This window comes from Vanellus vanellus (assembly GCF_965231255.1).
Source record: "Vanellus vanellus genome assembly, chromosome: 3".
NCBI classification, from domain to species: Eukaryota; Metazoa; Chordata; class Aves; order Charadriiformes; family Charadriidae; genus Vanellus; species Vanellus vanellus.
Genome location: NC_138907.1, coordinates 57349375 through 57363022, shown reverse-complemented (window position 1 = coordinate 57363022; position 13648 = coordinate 57349375). Strand labels below are relative to the sequence as shown.

Sequence of the window (13648 nt, the reverse complement as noted above, 5' to 3'; positions counted from 1 at the left end):
TCTGAAATTTTTGTATGTCAATGACTAGTTTCAGGTACTTTTTCCACCCAGGCATGTTCTCCTTACACGGTTTCTTCCAGCTCCATCACTACTTTGGGAAGTTCAAGGTTTGCAAATCATTGGCAACCCAGTGGGACAACTATTCATGGTCTATTCATGGTCTGCTCCGATCCCGCTGCCCCAGCTGTAGCCCTCAGGGACAGGCGGTAGCAAGCAGCCACCGGCTCCCTTCTACCATCTCCTTGCCCAGACACCAACAGCCCCTTCCCTACCACATCAGCCCAAAGGCATTTGCCCTACACAGTGCATGTGAAAATTAGGTCTACATCTCTACTGCGGGCTCAAGCCTACCTCTGCGACGCATGCTTTAGCAACTGTTCCTCTAGCTCATAGGCAGGGAGATAAATTTCCAATTGCAAGGCACAGAGATGATGCACGTAAAATGTTGAAGCAGAAATACTTTGTCTGTAACACCCTCATTAGAAACTCTCATGCAGCATTCCTGTCGTCTCCTCTCCCTTTTATGGGATCCATATACCTGGTCTCACGTTCTTTCATGCTTACTTACACGCTTACAATATGAAATGCATTTTTCTGCTGGTACCAAAACTCTTGGTCTTATCAAGACAGCAAAAACACGACAGCAAATGACTAAGAGATGTCTAATAGTCTGAAGCTCAAGTGTTGGCTCTAAGGAAAAGCAGACAGTGGCCAAAAGAAGTTCTTATCCAACCTGAAAAGGAAGCTCCCAGTCATACACTCCAGCCCTACTTCTCAACCAGGCTTTTACGAACAAGTGTTCCATTCCTAATTATACTTAGAACAACTTTCAGTTCTTTCACAGCAAAATTGTAGCATAGCAGCTCTCTCTGGTGTGGTTCACATGCACACTATATGTGTAACATAATGTGCTGAAATCACAATTGACTGAATTGAGATGACCGAAATTCAATTTTCTCATAGGTACTAAGTACTATCCATGTTTTGGCAAGAAAATAATCTGTATTTTTTAATCTGAATCTATTTGATAACCTCCTTTCAAACTAGAAAATCTAATTCTAACACAGTAAAGGATTAAGAATGTCAGTTCCCATTCTTCACCTGTAACACTAAATTGACTTTTGAGTAGTCCCATTTTTAAATGACATCAAGTGAGGTGTTCCTCAAAGTATGTCACTAGGTCATCTGTCAGGCACTCTGCAGTGATTGTGCTTTGAAGAGTTATCTACACAAAAGCTTAACAGAATGATAACATCTTACCTATTTCCACCAAAATGCTCAAGTATTTATCTCTTACTTCATAATTTATTTTACATCCAACATATCAATGCAAAAAGAACAGTGTTTCTTCCTGGCAGCTATGCACAGCTGTGCCAGAACCTTCTGAAATGTACTGCTCTCTTTCATTTGTGGTTTTATTTGAAAACCCAGGAAGCTCAAGAGTGCTGAAGGACAGGCCTCAGCTATGCCATGACGATTGTTTTTAATAACTAAAGTCAAGCAAACCCAAAATGAAACAAAAAGAAACATTAATAATCTGTTCACCTTAAAATATGAAGCGGGGAGGGAAAAGAACACGCAAAGTGTGTCCGTTATTCATGCAGGTCAAAGCAAGGAAATTGAAGCGTACCATTATTTATTTTATTCCCTTTTCGTGCCATAGGACAGAAAAGACTTGCTATGAAGAAGCTCACTAAGTCGGATGGTAGATGGTGTTACGCCATTTGCCAGCAGAGCTACCTCTGCATCATTGGACTTTTCCTAAGGTGGACTAAAACTTACCTTCCCCATGATAATTTTCAAAATATTTTGCAAAAGTGTGTGAGTAAAAGAAGCAATAACAAGCCCATAGCAATACAAAACCTACAACCCTACTGTTGAAAAACCCTACGACCTTACTGTTGTGTCTCTCATTTAAATCGATAGTCTAAAGTCGGTGTATTTTTCAGTAAAACCAAAACGTGAATTAATTTTTCCAATACTTGGAAAAACCTCGACATCGACTAACACATTTTCTTACTAGAAATTTAAATAAATAAACCTCAAGAGAAGAAACCTAGTAAGCCTTTAAACCATTTTTACTTCATCAGTGCTCTGAATGAGTGAGAGAAATGAATTCATATCATCGGTTACAATCATGTTATCTAACAACGTTGAACGTCAAATGCAGGTTGCCACAAGACAGCAGTGCCTTGTTGTCCAGTAGGACATCTGTGCTCGGTTTCTGACTCTCCAGCTTCTGGGAATACGATACAAGACAATTTTCCCCGCATGCATTAGATTTTATCAAGGAGCTAGAGTTAACTATAACAGTGTTACATCCAGCCGGGTTCCGCGGCGCTTGGAGAGTTACTGGTGACACGCTGCTCCAGGCTTACAGACAAGGAAGAGGAAGGTAGGTTTCCCCCAAAGCTCTGCTGATTAGTCCTCCAGGCAAAGCAGAAACTCCTTTACTGCCAAAAGTTAAAATGAACTTGGGAAGGCCGATGTGCAAAGCCTCAAACCGCCTCCTGCTTAGGCCTCCTATTCTGTTTCCCATCAGTGACCTGCTGCGAGAGGTAAGCTATGGGGAATGCCAAAAAGCAAAGCACGATTATGGGAAAGCATCTGGATGGAAGGAAACAGATCTCTCTGCAGCATATCGACAGCACTGCACAGGCGGCTCTGGCCCGGGCCAAGTCTTTTGCTGTGAACCTGTGGAACCACCTCCAGCCGCCCCGTGACCCACCCCAACCGGCCCAAAGCACAACCCTAAGCCATGAGAAATATATGAGACGCGGATAGTATAAAGTTCGCGGTGCTCCCATCTCTGAGAGGGGCATATGTTTCCTAAGTGCCGTAAGTCACTTGAAGCACAGAGCTGAGACAAACCCGACAAAAACACCCGCAGCTGTGAAAACACAGGTTTGCCAGAGAACTTTCTAACTACCACAGCTGCTGAAACCGATTTCCTCCTCCAGTCCTTGCCTTCAAAACCCAGAGGTTTGATACTATCGTTTTGCGTTGGCTGCCACCTTGTGGCACGTGCTATCAAATGGAACACAAGAGCTGTCCCCTATACCTCACCCCTACAGCGACCTGCAAACAGCCCCTGGGCTACGGGGCACCTCTTCCACAGCCACTATCTGAACCCCTCTGCACGTGCCCAAAGGCCAGCGCATTCCCAGATGTACTATTCCATGACATTTGGGGGTACGGAACAAACCGGGAAGTTTGAGAGGAAGTCGGACCAAATTTTAAGGCGTTGCTAAAAGCTCTGCAAAAAGGCAACCAGGAAGACCACGTAAATTAAATCCTCCTGAATTGCTCTGCATCCTTTTACAGTTCTCTTCAAAGATAAAGACTGTGAGTCCCAAAAGAGGCAGAATTTGCAAACGTTTAAGACACAGATTCAATGAAACTAACTTCACACAGATGACTATCGCGGGACGCGAGGAGAGCGAGCATCTCTCTCTCGCACCGAAGGAAAGAAAAAGGGAGAACTAACACGCACATTTGCTTTACACTGTACCCCTGCATTCTTTCTCTCACAGCTACCGGTGTACAAGAATAAAGCTATAGCAGCTGCTGCTACACGTGTAACATTCTGGTAGAGGCCCCTGTTTGCCTGAGCACCGTTTCTGAGCAAGCAGGAGGAGAGCAGATCCTAACCCATGTCGCCTACCAGCGAGCACCAGTGCCCCAGTGCCGCCCGTGACAGCGACGAGGACTCACCCCCTGGGGAAGGATGGCGAGGGGAAGCAGTGCCTCGGGGGCAGCCGACAGGGACGCCCGGATGGTGGGGGATGCAGGAGGAGCCCCGGGCACGGGGCAGGCAGGAGAGCGCTCACCTTGCTCCGCAGCTGAGGGGCTTTCCACTGGCAGCTCATGGTCGCCGCTCCCTCCCTCTGCAGCAGGCACTGCAAGGCGGCCCCCACCGCTCCACTGGCTCCCACCAGCAGCACCGTCTTCCCACCTGCGTGACACAAGGCAAGTCATTCACAAGCCCCCGGCGGCCGAGGCGCTAGCATCAGGCTCCACCGGGGCGCAGAGCTGGGGTGCCCGCCTCACCTCCCCGCCTTCAGAAGGCCACCTGCTACCAAAGACCTCCAGAAGAGCCAGCAAAGCGGCTCAGGACAGGACAGGACAGGACAGGAGACCACTGTGTGCCCGCACAGCCACAGCAGCTGGGGCAGTACGGGCAACTCTTTTGGAGCCCGTGCAGTAACACAAACCGCAGGATTAAAGTTGTTTCCTGGTGACTCTCTAATTCGAGTAAGCAAACACCGCTCTTCTGGTTTTCTGGTATTTTATTTGCACAAATCCTTTCATTTGTATTTGTTACAAAGTACATTTGACCTCCCATTTACAGTTCTGCTACAGAAATCCTTCTCTCAACAATTATGAATGACTATAAGAGAGACTACTTCTGAAACGCTGCCTTAAACTAACAGTGTCTTCACACACTGTAAAGCCACTTGTTTAAATTTGCCATTTCAATGTCAGCATTGACACAATACAACCCAAACCAAAAGATTTGCTCGGCAGTTATTTACAGGCAGACCTGGATTTCTCCAACTGTTCACTCTAAGCAAAATTACCAAAGTGAAATCCCTAAGTCATGTTTGTATTTCTGGCTTTGAAGACCCAGATGTCTCAGGTGGCTTCAGTGAGATTAAATCTGCTAATGGCAGGTAAACCCTGCCTAATCTCCAAAATCTGTACGACTGAGACCCATTTCTGCAAATATCACAATCAGATCTCACTGAGGTTCCTCACTAGCAGGAGACAAATATATGCCAGGTTGGAAAAGAACACAAACCAGAAAACACAACAAGGAGAAATTATATTTGTCTCTTAGTCAGGACTAAAACTGAGAAAATCAATTAGGCTAAAATTAATGTAATAATTATGATAGAAGCTCTCACCTAAATCTTCAAGAAGCTCCATCACAGCACACACTGTAGGAGGAACTAGACAGTCATAGGCATCGCCACGTACCAAGCGCCCTAGGTTTACATCAGATAATCTGCAGTGGAAAAAGATGGCAATTTTTTTTAAAAAAAGGAGTTTGTGTATAACATAAATCCTCTGTAAAGCTTGTAACATGGCTAACAGCTAATCCCAAGAACAAAAACGTCTCAGAAAAGTAAATCCTTTGATAGTCATGTACTGTGGCTAGTGTGTATCATCCCACATCCCCGTTACACAAACACGGAGCCTCAAGAGAGGCCAGGAAAGGGATCTGTGAGTTTGAACAAGTGACGTGATCCCACGAGACACGGGCAGCTCTTTACTCGTTGTGGTGGGCCACCCACAGCACCTTTTGGGCCAAAACACCTCGGTGGGTGCAGTGGAGCCAGACCAGCGCTGGCAGAGCCAAGCTGAGCCGGAGGCAACACATCCTTCGGGGCTCAGGCTGGCTCGCTGCGGGGAGCTCCGGTGTTTCCACACTGCGCTGCATCCTCTCTCATACACAAGGACACTCTGAATTTTCCATTCGCTGTCAATCTCCAGTACTCCAGATAACGGAAAGGTAACTAATTTGCAAAGTTTTCAAATTTTTTTTTTCCTGACATGAAAAAAATAAAGGAAAGAGGGGGGAAAAAAAAGTAAAAATGCGTAACAGTCTGCAGTTGAGAGCAAGAAGGCTGCAAGAGCAGCAAAATGGTAACCCAGACACCTTGTCGTGGTTTAGACCAGGACACACCTAAATTAAGCCAGTGGTCTCTCCAGAGAGCAGCGCAACTCCAGACGGATTGAAAAGTTGTGCCAATGGGTCCAAACTATTATAGCCTGCTCTCCCATCGCGAGAGAGTGCTGTAAGGAAGTCAAATCTTCTTCTCTTCAACTTTTCCATCAATCCTTTCTGTGAAAATTTTGGGGTTTGTGTTCAGTACTTTGTGACTACCATTTGTATTACTGAAGTACTGAAATACCTTAAGTATCAACAGTAAATCAGAAATTTGGGTTTGATTTCTTTGAAAAGACCATGTCCTGAATAGATAGCATATAAAGATTAAAAAGATAATGATGAAAATGACTTCAGCAAGACTTCTCATTGATTCAGTAGCATCTTTTACCACTGCTCAATAGCACAGCTAGACACATGGACTGAGGAATCCATTAATGAAAAGCACAGGGGAAAATTGACTTTACAGAGCCATCAGCCTTACGTCTGCTCATATTATCTCTCAGTGCTTCACTTACCCATCCACATCCTTCTCTGGCTTCACAGCGTTTAATACCTTACTGCTATATAGGCTTTCTGGAAGGTCAAGGGCAAGGCCCTGCACGTTAGGATCCTCATTAAGTCTCAAGACTTCATTAATAACCTAGGAAGTTAATAAAAAGCATCAAAGATCAGACACAAGAAGAATCTAATTAGAAGGGGTAAAACCTGTATTTTAAAACTACCTTACGGCCACCTTTACTTCCCTCACATATTACTGCATCTTCTAAATGAAAAAGCAATAACTCCCTTTCCTTGGTTTATACTTCTACAGCTTACCAAATTAAGCCACCTTGACTTGATTCTAAACATTCTGCAAAGCCAACACATATTAGATGACATTACGCCGTCAAAAGCATTTGGTCTTTCACTGTTCCAAAACTCAGCAAAAGCTTGACACTGTAATGGATTTAGAGGATGCTTTTAGAAATAAGAAGCCTTGGTTAAAACATAGCTCAAAATAGGACCAGATCACTTCCCAGCACAGAACATGGGACAAAAAGTTGTAACACTGGAAAAACCAATTAAACAAGAGAAAATTCATTTTATTAAACCAGCATATATTGTTACCAATTGTCCTCCTCAAAACACCCTGATCCTAAGAGCTGACAGTCATCTTATGAAGAATTGTTATTTTGAAGAGGTACTGCACAAAAGTTTATGAATTTCAAGTACTGAACAAGATGCGAGTTCAAATGCTTTATAACTGGCCATATTTGACACCCGAGACTGTACTACCTACCCCTGATTGCTTCGTCTCTAAAGTGCAACACTGATCCAGAGGGACATACGCTATTCTGCTGTGACCATTAAGAATGCAATGGAATAAAAGATGCTGAATTTTTTTCATGTGACAAACGTCACGTGAACACGTCTTCCCACCATATAAATAAAATCAGCGTGCAATCACTACAAAGCTGTACAACTTAATTGGATTAATATCCAACAGAAAATGAATGTAAGGTTGTTTTTTTTTTCCCTTAGCTAATACCTTGCTTTCCTAAAATGCTTTTCATGTAAACTATTCAATATAATTGTGAACTTTATTGCTCAAACATTTGATATGCAATCAATATTAAGCTAGGGGAATTTGGCAGGGGTTAGACTGTCTGCAACTCTGAACCAAGAGAACATGCTGCTTTCATGTTAACGAAGATTATACAAGCATGTCACTGATACAGAAATGCCCCTTTAGTTTGCTGACTTCTGAGACAGAAACGGGCATGTATACATTAAGACCCTATGCCATTGGACAGCAATAGGACTGGTATACATTCTAACTGAAAATAAGGATGAGTGTATACATCAGAATATGGATGTGAAAACATCCACATTTTGCTTAAAAAATCCTGAGATGCTACAAAATGTTGGGGCCTACACAGCAATTAAAGGAAAGGTAGTCTTTTAAATTAAAGATTCAGGCTATTCAGAAATAGCCTGAATCTGATGAACTTCGAACTATATTCCTGCTGCCTGGGAAAATAATTCGGTTTTCCACTTTCGCTGCATTTTACTTTAATTCAGCTTTCCATCATCACAGCATTTAAAAGAGTTACAATCCTGTAGCAGTCTTGTATTAACCTGCCTTTACTGTGCACAGGCAGTTAGGGCAGAACAAAAAACGCACAGTATTGAAATCCATCCCACCTTCCCGAAGCAGGGAATGCGAGCTAGCATGTGGATTTTAACAGATGAAAAAGACCTTTGTCACAGTGAGCAAGCAGGAGAGCAAGCAAATCGTTATGAGCGTTATTGGAAGCAGCTTTCTTCAAGTAACAAAAATACCCCACTTTTCTCTTTACATACACAGCTCAGCCACTTCCAAAGATGTTATTTCAAAGTAACAGCAACTACTGCTACACACTCGCTATATTTTACCTATTTCCTACTGTGTGACTCAGCAGATTAAACACATTTACCAACAGCAAAGTGTATTTGATCTTCCTTTCAAAAGCCCACCCTTCTTAAATGGGTAGCTGACTGTTCATCATCCACAATATTGGACTCCTGAAGTTCTTCACAGTAAGTTCCACTCAATGCATCTGGACGCTGTTCTTGAGACTACAGTAACATTTTAAAAGCAAAGCGTACCGAATACAAAACAGTGCACAACACCCACAAGCCTGCAGGATTATCAGCCTCGCCGAGCACAAGCAGGTCAGCTGGGAACAGTGGCATCTTTTCCTACGCATTCCTTTGCCGTTTTTACTTTCAGATGCCTCACGACTGCGTTTATTAATACCGTTGGCTATATTTAAATCATACTTGATACTAGCGCTGCGCCTCCAACCTAACGCTCTTTAATTTCCCCCAATAACTTGGGCAAGAATCAAGTACAGTCACAAGAGCAACTGTGGGATATAGGATACCCGTGCTGGTATGAGGGGACGCTGCAGTTAAACACCAGACACGAAAAGAAAACATTACTCTGCTGATTCTGCCTCAGCTTGCCAGGGGACGGCAGACAAGCCTCTTAATTCTCTTTTTTTCCCACGCTTGCCAATGGTGGGATGATACTCGCTACTTGAACTAAGGCAATCCCAGCCCTAATTTGAGTTAATAGAGATCAGTTCAAAATGATAACGAATGTCAGCAATAACTTTAGGTTTATGATGAAAGCGAAAAAGGAAGAGTCCTTCAAGTGCTGCAGTTACCTCGTCCTTGCTGCTGCCTTCAGGGAGGCAGATGTGAATAACACGTAGACCAACCTGCCAAAAGAAAATACTTGTAATTACCAAAGGCGAGTAGCTCATGACTAATAACAAGCGCACCGGCTAAAGCTTACCTCTTTGGCAAAGTCCTTGTTTGTTTCTTGAATCAAGTGATCGTTATGTGCCTTGGGGAACAAAACAGAAACTAGGTTTTAAAATAATAAATTTACATTTAAAAATGTGAGTGTGCTAATACACAGGTCTATGCAAGAAACACAGTGAGGATGTTTGTGTGTACTAGTATTCAAACAAATAAAAAGCCCAGCAATTCTAAGAAAGAAGCAGAAGGCATCCGGCAAATTTATTTTGGCTTGATCAGTTTAAGTGTGTGCTGATATTAGCCCAGCTTTTAGACAAGAGTGGCGATTTCCTTAACATAAGTTTGCCGTTTAAGAAAGGGGCCAGTCTGTATCTGAAGATACCGTTCTCCATCCAACCATGTAACAAGGATGAAATAGGCAACACAGAATCACAGAATTTTCAGAGTTGGAAGGGACCTCTAGAGATCATCTAGTCCAACTCCCCTGCTAAAGCAAGATTGCCCAGAGCACATTACTCAGGACTGCATCCAGGCGGGTCTTGAAAACCTCCAGAGAAGGGGACTCCACAACCTCCCTGGGCAGCCTGTGCCAGTGCTCTGTCACCCTCACCGTAAAGAAGTGTTTCCGTGTATTTGAATGGAACTTCCTATGTTCTAACTTGTGCCCATTGCCCCTCGCCCTGTCACTGGGAACCATTGAAAAGAGCCTGGCTCCATCCTCCTTCAACCCACCCTTTAGATACTTGTACGCCATAATAGGGTCTCCCCTCAGCCTTCTCTTCTCCAAGCTAAAGAGTCCCAGCTCTCTCAGCCTTTCCTCATAAGGGAGATGCTCCAAGCCCTTAATCATCTTAGTTGCCCTTTGCTGGACTCTCTCCAGCAGTTCCCTGTCCCTCTTGAACTGGGGAGCCCAAAACTGGACACAGTATTCCAGTTGTGGCCTCACCAGTGCCGAGTAGAGGGGGAGAATGACCTCCCTCGACCTACTGGCCACACTCTTCCCTATGCAGCCCAGGATTCCATTGGCCTTTTTGGCAACAAGGGCACATTGCTGGGCCATGGATAATTTACTGTCTACTAGGACCCCCAGATCCTTCCCCTCAGAGCTACTTCCCAGCAGGTCCGCCCCTAACCTGTACTGGTGCCTAGCATTCTTCCTCCCCAGGTGCAGGACCTTGCACTTGCTTTTGTTGAACCTCATTAGGTTCTTCTCTGCCCAGCTCTCCAGCCTGTCCAGGTCACGCTGGATGGCAGCACGGCCCTCTGGGGTGTCAGCCACCCCACCCAGTTTGGTGTCATCAGCAAACTTGCTGAGGATACACTGTCCCCTCACCCAGGTCGGTAATGAATATATTAAACAAAATAAATAACTTATTAAACAAATTAAACAAATTAAACAAAATAATTAAACAGCAATATTAGTGTTTCCTGCGGTGTTTCCGTATCACCTCACAACACTGGTTTCCCTCACCATCAAAAATGAGGCAAATCATTATCATCACCTATTACAGTGAGTTCTGTCAATACAGAAGCAAGAGAAGTTATCAGTTCATCCCAATTGCCAGCAGGCATCTGAGCTAGGACAGAAGCACCTCCTGGGCAGATTTACCCTGGGAGACCATCTCACCCAGGAATCCTCCTCCCTGAGGTCTCTACACCAATATGCTCTGTATATATTACAATATTTAACTGTAATAACTACAATTCAATTGTACTCTTCAAGTTACTCTTGAATCTTAGGAGGCCTTACAAATATTTTCATATATTCTAACAATAAAACTGAGAATTCAATACCCAGAACTACAAACCTCCTACATATCAGTGAGGGTTCCACTCTCAGAAATGTTAGTGGCTTCATGTTAAAATGAATAAAACACTTCTCACAGCTATGATTATATATAAAACCTGCCTTCCAACCCAGACAACAGGACCGAAATAAATAAATTTGAAGGGGCTTGTTACAATTTCATGAACACATTCTACACAGCTTCTTCCACAAGACTCAGTGCCAGTGACTTCCCGTCGGAGTCGAGCCGCTCACGTCGTGGTTAGCTGCCAGAGCTGGCTTTGGCCGTCTCTAGCAACCCCCAAAATGATTTAGATTCAAGCCTGTAACAACTTACCAACCTGCCAATCCCAAATGGCTCAAGACTGCTGCCAACAAAAAAAAACCAACATCTCCCGGCTCCCTCCCCCAGCCCAGCCCTGCCTGCATCCCTGGTGCCACGCTACCAGCATCACACTCCCCAAATGTGGCAGTTGGGGGCGAGGGGCAGCACAGAGGCTGCTGCATTGAGAACATGCGTGAAGGTCACACTGGCGTGGGAATGAAGAGAGGGGACTAAGGACAGCTCAGCAGCCAGTACGTGGGCAACCGCATCCCCACACCGACACCATGCCAGGACTGCTCGAGAGGTTGAACTGGGAAGGAACCACCGGCAGTATCACGCTGTCCCCTGCTATGTCCCCGCTCCTGCGGCACCGGCTGGTGAACGCTCACCTCGTGTGGGTGCAGAAAGCCCCTGCCCTGAACCGGTCCCCATCACAACCCGCGGAGCGGCACCGGCCAGGCCAGAGCTGAGGATGTGGGCTGGCAGGGCGCAAGGGCAGCACAGGGGGGCGGGGGAGCCAGCAGTGCTTCGCTGAGATTTGCAGGGCAACAGCTCCACCGCTAAACAGGATCCTGCCACGATGTATTCGTTTTCAGCTTCAACACAATTTAAGCAACAAGCCACCAATCATTCTTTGCTGTTGTGTAGCTCCAACCGAAGTTCAACGCGGATAATAAGCAACACAGGTATCAATCGTGGTATCAATTCAGGTTCAGGTGGCTCGAGAGGAAAACAACACATCTAAAACCGTTCCAGAATGGGCTCAGCCTGCAATTCCTCATTCCCAGTACTGCTGCAGAGGAGCTGCCGCCTTACGCCAACCGCCATTACCCACGAGCGACTGGCAAAGGAGATGGCTTCATTGCCCGCCCGCCCTCTGCTCCTCCGGGTGCCGGGCAGCACCTGCAGAGCAGCACGAATCTTAAGGCTCTGCCCACATCACCCAGCAGAGCAGTACCCACCAGAGCATTTGTAGACTAAAACAAGCCTTCTTTGTACCAACAAATACATATTTAAGATGAGTTCCGCTTCAAGGCCTTACAACCAGACTAGAGCTAAGGTGACTGCCAGCTGGAGAACATCGTTTGGGTGAATCTCATCCAGAAGGATCTAGGCCACGTGTTCCTACAGCCACCTCACAATGCAATCCAAGTGGGGTAAACGAGAACAAGAGGGACGTTCATTTAAAGCACAACCGTGATCAAAACCAAAACACCGATGTAGATGCATCCCAATTGATATTAAAAGTGAGCAGGAACCTCCCCCTTCTCACACAATGCTCTCTCCCACCCTAACAATCTCCCTTCCCTCGTCCCAGCATAAAACGCTCACGTGGCCATGCAGAAAACAAGACTCAGGGACTAACGTGGCTGAAAGGAAACCTCCCCAGACCCCTCCAGGCCAGGGTGGATCATTGCCCCCATCCAGCTCACGGCGCAACTGGATGGAGACAAGACAGGAGTGAGAAACAACAGGTCACCGAGAAGACAGGTCACTGCTTTTCCAGCAGTCCTTAAACTTACAGCCTTAGAGGGCTGTTTGAAAACATTAACCGCAACTACCCAGGGAGGCTAAGAGATGGGCGAGCTTGTTCAGTCAGCCTCGCTAGAAGACCTACTGAAATAAAGTTGGTACTGCATTTCTGAGATTCAATATTAGTACTTAAAAAATATTTATAGTCAGGTTTTAAAATTAAAACCGACTGGGCCAGAGATTCAGCGTGCGCCCACCCAAAATCAACACCACCCAAAATCAACACCACCATCCTAGGAAACAGGACAAAGACATTTCTGTACGCATGGCTCTGGGTCCCACTCTGAATGACCAACATCCCTAGTTTCTTGGCGTTGAAACCTTAAGAAATCTAGAGAGGAACGTCTCTCAGCTTTGCAGGGATAGCAATCCTCATCTATGTGTTTGATCGCCTGCCTCAAAGATGGCAGCGCCAGCGGGATAGGAAAGCAAGCTCTTCACGGTGTTAGTAATACAACAGCCCCCAATCACCATGAGATTGCTTCACCTTAGAAAGTGCTGCTGCTTCTAAAGGATACCGACATTTTACACGGGGCATTTATTCCATAGAGGCCCTTTTGAGCTGACTGGGAGTTTTCAGTGTGGTTTTCCTCTCCTTAGGACAGCAGTAATGCAGCCATAAGCTCCGGCTGCCCAAAGGCAACAAGGCTGGCAGGAAGCAGCAGGGTTTTTCCTTAACCCTGCCGATGTTATTTCAGGGGTGGGAGGTGACGGGAGGCCCACATTTTCAGGCTCGTACACACTTTTTTCAGGACTGCAACAAAAGCTTCAAGCTAAATAAAGGTTGAGAACAACTGCTTTGACTTTAAATTAAGCACGTCAATCAACTTAAAACAACCTGTGAGAAAAGGCAATCTATACTTACAATGGGGAAGACTGTGTTAGCAAAGGGAGGAAGGGATAAAATTGTTCCCTTCCTTTGCAAACCTTTCCCACAGCGCTTCCCACAAGTTTGCTGTGGCTGTTCCAGGCCTGGAGAAGGGGCTTATGAGACTGAGCTTCCTCCCTCAACCTACAGTTTGGTGGGATTACCTCCTCCTAC

General features: G+C 45.3%; 1 protein-coding gene across 1 annotated transcript in view; it reads right to left on the bottom strand.

The window, feature by feature from the left end:
- MTHFD1L (methylenetetrahydrofolate dehydrogenase (NADP+ dependent) 1 like) overlaps nucleotides 1-13648 on the bottom strand; it is a gene marked incomplete at its 5' end in the record, with an annotated part of 171294 nt that overhangs the window by 156531 nt on the left and 1115 nt on the right. Inside the window, 5 exons of the mRNA XM_082480716.1 lie at nucleotides 3831-3955; nucleotides 4908-5008; nucleotides 6190-6314; nucleotides 8866-8919; nucleotides 8997-9047. Coding sequence (XP_082336842.1) covers nucleotides 3831-3955; nucleotides 4908-5008; nucleotides 6190-6314; nucleotides 8866-8919; nucleotides 8997-9047 — 456 coding nt within the window. The remainder of the gene's footprint in view (nucleotides 1-3830; nucleotides 3956-4907; nucleotides 5009-6189; nucleotides 6315-8865; nucleotides 8920-8996; nucleotides 9048-13648) is intronic.